At 41.5% G+C, this 6,967-nt stretch overlaps 1 protein-coding gene across 1 annotated transcript; it reads right to left on the reverse strand.

Annotated features, from left to right (window-relative positions):
* Positions 1 to 2,097: 2,097 nt before the first annotated feature.
* Positions 2,098 to 2,949, reverse strand: LOC128577098 (E3 ubiquitin-protein ligase SIAH1-like). The gene has a single exon (XM_053579117.1). It carries the CDS (start codon positions 2,947 to 2,949, stop codon positions 2,098 to 2,100), a length of 852 nt encoding a protein of 283 aa, XP_053435092.1.
* Between the last annotated feature and the right edge of the window lie 4,018 nt (positions 2,950 to 6,967).

The raw sequence follows: 6,967 nt of genomic DNA on the forward strand, positions 1-6,967 counted from the left end.
AGGTACACGAAGTCATGAGCTCCATCATAAGTTCATGATGTATTTTTGATGTGTTTTTACTTGTGTTTGCTAATGTTTTACATAAGAACATTCTTATTATTTTATGTGACCTGTACTTTTATTTTGGGGGGTGCTATTTTAGCCCTGTTTTAAAAATCAGTTTTATACTTTCTTCTTCATTTTATATACTTCCCATACCCTTGAAATACTTTGGATAATATTAGTGTTATCTTACATCTAACAGTTTTCTAGAATTGTCTTCTGAAAAAATCTGGGGCTGGTGCTTTCTTTTTATTGCCAGATATCCTTTCAATGATAAGTATAAAAGACTAAAAAGATACTTTTTTGCAACTGCCTTAAAAAAAAAAAAAAGATTTGCCTTTCGTTACAAATACTGTGCACAATGATGCCTTCTTTTACAAAACCAATCAATATGAAAACAAATTTTAGACATGTGACTTGTCCAAGATACTTGAAAAAAAAAAGAGAAAAAATGCTTGATTTGTTTTCAATATTTCAGAAATCAATTTATTTCCTAACTTGATAATGATTAAGTTTGAAGGTTTGACTCAATTGTAGAACATACTGAGTGAGTAAAAGGGAAAGACAGAGACCATCTTAGTGCTGTTTTAAAGAGCTTTCGATAATTTTTCTGATGTCACGTTTCACTTCTCAAACTTCACCAAATAGCTGAATTTAAGATATTTCTAATGAACTGATTAATGGGGGCGGTGGAGAAAATATGTATTTAACACAGTATAAACTTTAACATAAACAATGAGGCATATCAAAAGATGCTAACTTTAAAATGGTACCCCCCAAAAAGTGAGGAAAAACCTGAATTACAGAAAAGAAACTCTATTTAATTAAAAACAAGAATAAAAATTAGCAAATACAAATGTCCTTATGATAAAAGGATTTTTTTCCATCTGGGTAGATGCCCAGTAATGGGATTGCAGGATCAAATGGCAGGTCTAGCTTGAGTGCTTTGAAGTTTCTCCATACTTCCTTCCAGAAAGGTTGTACTAGTTTGCAGTCCCACCAGCAGTGTAAAAGTGTTCCCTTCTCTCCACATCCACGCCAGCATCTGCAGTTTTGAGATTTTGTGATGTGGGCCATTCTCACTGGGGTTAGACTAGACTGTTTATTGCAGCTCAGTTTACAACGGCCAAAATGTGGGAACAGCCTAAATGCCCACCAACCCAGGAATGGATTAACAAGCTGTGGTATATGTATACCATGGAATACTATTCAGCTATTAATAAAAATGGAGACTTTACATCCTTCATATTAACCTGGATGGAAGTGGAAGACATTATTCTTAGTAAAGCATCGCAAGAATGGAGAAGCATGAATCCTATGTACTCAATTTTGATATGAGGACAATTAATGACAATTAAGGTCATGGTGGGGGGAAGGAATAGCAGAGAGAGGGAAGGAGGGAGGCGGGTGGGGCCTTAGTGTGTGCCACACCTTCTGGGGGCAAGACATGATTGCAAGAGGGACTTTACCTAACAAATGCAACCAGTGTAACCTGGCTTATTGTACCCTCAATGAATCCCCAACAATAAAAAAAAAAAAATTAGCAAATACAAACACACACACCCACACACACACAACAGCACTATGTAATGACTCCCAAAGGGGAAAAGCAATGGTCCAAGACCACTCAAGATGGCTTGTTAGTTCAAGAGAAAATAACCTCCTCCCCCCACACACACTCACACACGTTCACAAACACACACACGATCACATGCACACATACATGCAAACAACAAACCCAGTATTTTTTAGCAATATAATCAATCTGCAACAAGCACAAAACTCAGAGTTATTTTACAATCTTCCTTTTTTAATAACAAAGATGCCCACCCTGGGTGTACAAATATATATTTTTAGTGGTTTACTGTTGACTTATGTTTAATGGTATCAGCGTTACTACACAAAACTGCTTCCTGTATTTTACAGCCTTTTATTTACTTCTGTGTATACACCTTCCACCAACCAAAAGACTTTAGGTTGGCAGGCAGAGGGGTGCCTTGTGTTCTGCAAAATTAAAGTTCTAAACACTGGGCAGAAAATGTCTTATTGCCATTTTCAATACTGGGCAATAGTGACAGTGATGCTTAAATGGCCATTTTCTGCAAAAATCTGTGCAGCGTTGGTGTCAAAGACAAGGCAGTCACTGTTGATCATGGCTGTCTCAATTCCCTCCCGAATGGACCGAGGAGCTGCTTCCCACGTCAGTCGCCGTCGATCACCACGGAGCTCCAGTCGGTAAGTGAAAGTTTCCGCTTGCTGGCGCGTTCCTAGCAGCTGGACCATTGCACAGAACCGCGCTTCACTGTGGTGGTTTTCCTGTTTCTGCAAGACCACCATGAAGTGCAAGCCAAAACAGGACTGCATCATCACCCAGTCAAAAGTACCACGAACATTATTAATGTTCACAGCAAGGAAAACTGCACTCGCTCCCTCTAGCGCTGTAATGGAGTCATGCTGATCCATCAGATGGGGCATCACGGCATCCAAAGAGCCTGCCCATTCACAGAGAACACCAGGGCATGGACAGCAATAAGGCCTGAAATCACAGCGCTCTTCGTGGTCTACTTTTTGCGCGGGCGGCAGTGTTAGTCCACACCCAGATGAGGCATATTTACACGGAAAGGTAAGTAAATCAGCCAGTTTCTCCATAGCCACGTTGAGAATGGATCCCAGTGGGCACCGGCAAGTTGGACAAGACGCCAGATTTTGGCGACAGCTATTACACACAAGATGACCATGCTGACACTGAAAGATGGGTGGTAGCACGTACCCAACGCAGACCAGACACTCGAAAAGACTCCTCAATTCACTGCTGGATGGAGTCATGTCAGGCAGGGCCGGCTCCCTCGGGGGTGGTGGATCCTGTGAGAGATCATCAGGTTGTGCCCTGTCAGGTTGATGGCTCATTTCTGTGGGCGGAGGAGGCTCCTGGAACCCGGTCCTGGATCAAACGCACTCAGACCTCAACTCCCGCCAACACGATGCAGGCAGCGCCACCGCCTTGGCGCCCAGACCTAACAGACACTCTGGGTCTCTGCTGGAGAGGGTTCCCCTCAATGGCTGGGCTTCCCCCTAACCGTCTCAAGGTCGCGGGCACGGCCGTTTGGCACATCCTCGAGCCCATGGCACGCTCCCTCTAAGTAGCACACATAGTGGCCAAGGCCCCGAGGAGGGATGGCCCAGGGGCCAGGCTCCTGGCTGCTGTTATATAGAAGAATTCTTTATCCAAATTCAGCATGTGTTGTATGTGATTGTCTCGTTGGACATTTTGCCTCTCCTGGGGCCAATGTAGGTAAATTGTGCTTCACTAGAAAATTATCCATTGCATCTGTGTTCAAATGCATTTGAGTAGAATTCTGCAAACTTTGCACTTAGGAGACTTGAAGTATTCTTTGTATTAAAGACTATGTCATTTTAAATTTTGAGTATTTGGAAGATGGCAGCCGAGTAACAGCTTCCTTGCATCTGGGCACCGTGAGTCTGGGGAGATAGGACTCCAGGCATCTCTGGCTGGTGGGATCTGCCTATCATCACCCCTGAGAGGATACAGGGAGTCAGCAAGAGATTTCTGGACCCCAAGAGGAGGACTAAAGCAGTAGAAAACTGGCAAGTAGTCGCGTGTGTTCAATCCGTCTAAACCGCCCGCAACTGTAAGTTCAGTAGCAGCCAGACTGCAAACCAGAAAGACCTTACCTGTGAACTGTTTTGGTGTCTTTGGATTTGGCACTCAGCTGAACTGACTTGGGGAGAGCCTGAGCAGGAGTGCCGAGATGGCCGTTGTCTAGGGCCCCAGTCTGAGCCGCTGAGCCAGACTGAGCTAATAGTGTTTGGCTCTGGGTCACAGGCAGACATTGTGAGCGATCTGCCCCGGCAAGCTCCGCCCTCAGGGTCGCAGAGCTGGAATTGGGTGGGAGCTGGTAACCCAGCGAACAAGTAGCCTAAGGGCGGGGTCTGAGCCACCTTGCAGCCCTAACCTTCGGGGGCAGAGTGAGACCGGTTTTGGCACACAGGGTAAGTGGATAGCCACTTCAGCAGTGATTCCAGCCACAAGCACTTCCCTGAGAAAGCTTCTGCTCAGTAAGTGAACAAGTTCAAAGTGCCTTTTAAGTGGGCTGAAGAGAGATTTAGGGTGTCTACCTGCTGGGGTTTGAGAAAATAGCAGCCTCCAGTTGTATCAGAACTGTAATTAACATCTCATACCCCAGAAGACCAGGTGTTGCCCAGACAATATTCAATCACATATACATACTGCTTTGTTTTTGGTTGTGTTATTATTTTTTTCTTTTTTTTTTTTTTGGTTTGGTTGTCTTTTTGTTTATTTTGATGTTATTGATTGTTGTTTTGTTTTTTAAGTTCAACCTTTTCCATACAGATCCTTTTTCTTTCTCAATATTTCTAGTTTAATTATAATTTCCCATTGCTGCCTATTTCAATAATTAGAACTTCATTTTTGTTAGTGTTTCTACCGCTATTATTTGTTTTTTCCAGCCAATTTTATCCCGTAAAGTTTTCTGTTTGCTTGTTTTGGTTTGATTTATAGCATTTTTGTCTTTCCTCTCTACTTGGTGGAGGTGGGGTACTGTGTCTGATCAGGTTAGCAAAGAGCTGCTGACTTCAAGGGAACCACCCAACTGGGCACCCCCAGAAGGTGTTTTTTTTTTTTTAAGGTTGTATCAAAGTACCGTACTGTACACCTATATTGCTCTGTCTCCCTCTTTCCGTGCCGCTCTTCTTTTTGTCAATATTCCTTTTACCCACCCCCTCTCCTTTCTCTATTTTTCTTTTTTTTCTTTTTCTTATCACTCAGTCCTCCTTTCTTTCATCCCTTTTTTGCTCTTCAACCTTCTCACCCTTCTGGTCCTGTAACACTTAGTCCACAGGTACAAGAACTTAAAGAGCAAGAGGAAGTGAAAGGAAAATGAGGGCAAGGAAACAGATAAAAAAAATCACTCATGAGGAAGAATCAGCAGAAAATACCAGGCAACATGAAGAACCAGTCCAGAACAACCCTGGCAAGGGACCATGAGGTAGCTACTGCAGAGGATTCCACCTATACAGAAATGTTAGGAATGACAGAAAGGGAATTTAGAACACACATGTTGAAAACATGAAAGAAATGATGGAAACAATGAAGGAAACTGCTAATAAAGTGGAAATTAACCAAAAGGAAATTCAAAAACAGAATCAAATAAGAGGTGAACGATATGAAGAATATAAAAAGGATATAGCAGAGCTGAAGGAAATGAAACAGTCAATCAGGGAACTTAAAGACGCAATGGAAAGTATCAGAAACAGGTTAGACCATGCAGAAGAAAGAATTTCAGAGGTAGAAGAAAAAGTTTTTGAGATAACTCAGATAGTAAAAGAGGCAGAAAAGAAGAGAGAGAAAGCAGAACGTTCACTGTCAGAATTATGGGACTTTATGAAGTGTTCCAACATACAAGTTATAGGAATTCCAGAAGGGGAAGAAGAATGCCCCAGAGGAATGGAAGCCATACTAGAGAATATTATAAAAGAAAATTTCCCAAATATCACCAAAGATTCTGACACACTGCTTTCAGAGGGCTATCGGACCCCAGGTCGCCTCAACTCTAACCGAGCTTCTCCAAGACACATTGTGATGAACCTGTCCAAAGTCAAGACAAAAGAAAAGATTCTGCAAGCTGCCAACAGTAAGCGCCAGTTGACCTACAGGGGCAAATCCATCACAGTGACCGCAGACTTCTCTAATGAAACTTTCCAAGCAAGAAGACAATGGTCATCTACCTTTAATCTACTTAAACAGAACAATTTCCAGCCCAGAATTCTGTACCCTGCTAAGCTAAGCTTAAAACTTGACGGAGAAATCAAAACATTTACGGATATACAAACATTGAGGAAATTTTCCACAACAAGACCAGCTCTACAGGAAATACTTCAACCTGTTCTGCACACTGACTACCACAATGGATAAGAAGCAAAGTAAGAACTCAGAAATTAAAGGACAGAACCTAACCTCCACACTGATGCAAAATATAAAACTACCAATGGACTGTCACAAAATAAGACGAATAGAATACTACCACACTTATCAATTATCTCAATAAATGTTAATGGCTTGAATTCCCCACTGAAGAGACATAGATTGGTTGACTGGATTAAAAAACACAAGCCATCCATTTGCTGTCTACAAGAAACACACCTGGCTTCAAAAGACAAATTAAAGCTCCGAGTCAAGGGTTGGAAGACAATTTTTCAGGCAAATGGACTTCAGAAGAAAAGAGGAGTTGCAATCTTATTTTCAGATACATGTGGATTTAAAGCAACTAAAGTCAAAAAAGACAAACATGGTCACTTTATATTGGTCAAGGGAAAACTACAACAAGAAGACATTTCAATTCTAAATATCTATGCACCCAATTTAAATGCTCCCAGATTCTTGAAACAGACCTTACTCAGTCTGAGCAATATGATATCTGATAATACCATAATAACAGGGGACCTTAACACTCCTCTTACAGAGTTGGACAGATCCTCTAAACAGAAATTAAACAAGGATATAAGAGATTTAAAAGAGACCCTAGAACAACTGTGCTTGATAGACGCATATAGAACACTCCATCCCAAAGATAAAGAATATACATTCTTCTCATCAACCCACGGAACATTCTCCAAAATTGATCATATCCTGGGACACAAAACAAATATCAACAGAATCAAAACAATTGAAATTTTACCTTTTATCTTCTCAGACCATAAGGCACTAGGGGTGGAACTCAAATCTAAAAAAAATGCTCGACCCCACCCAAAGGCATGGAAATTAAACAATCTTCTGTTGAATAGCAGATGGGTGCAGGAAGAAATAAAACAGGAAATCATTAACTTCCTTGAGCATAACAACAATGAAGACACAAGCTACCAAAAACTGTGGGATACTGCAAAAGCA

Source organism: Nycticebus coucang, chromosome X (assembly GCF_027406575.1).
Source record: "Nycticebus coucang isolate mNycCou1 chromosome X, mNycCou1.pri, whole genome shotgun sequence".
Classification (NCBI taxonomy): domain Eukaryota; kingdom Metazoa; phylum Chordata; class Mammalia; order Primates; family Lorisidae; genus Nycticebus; species Nycticebus coucang.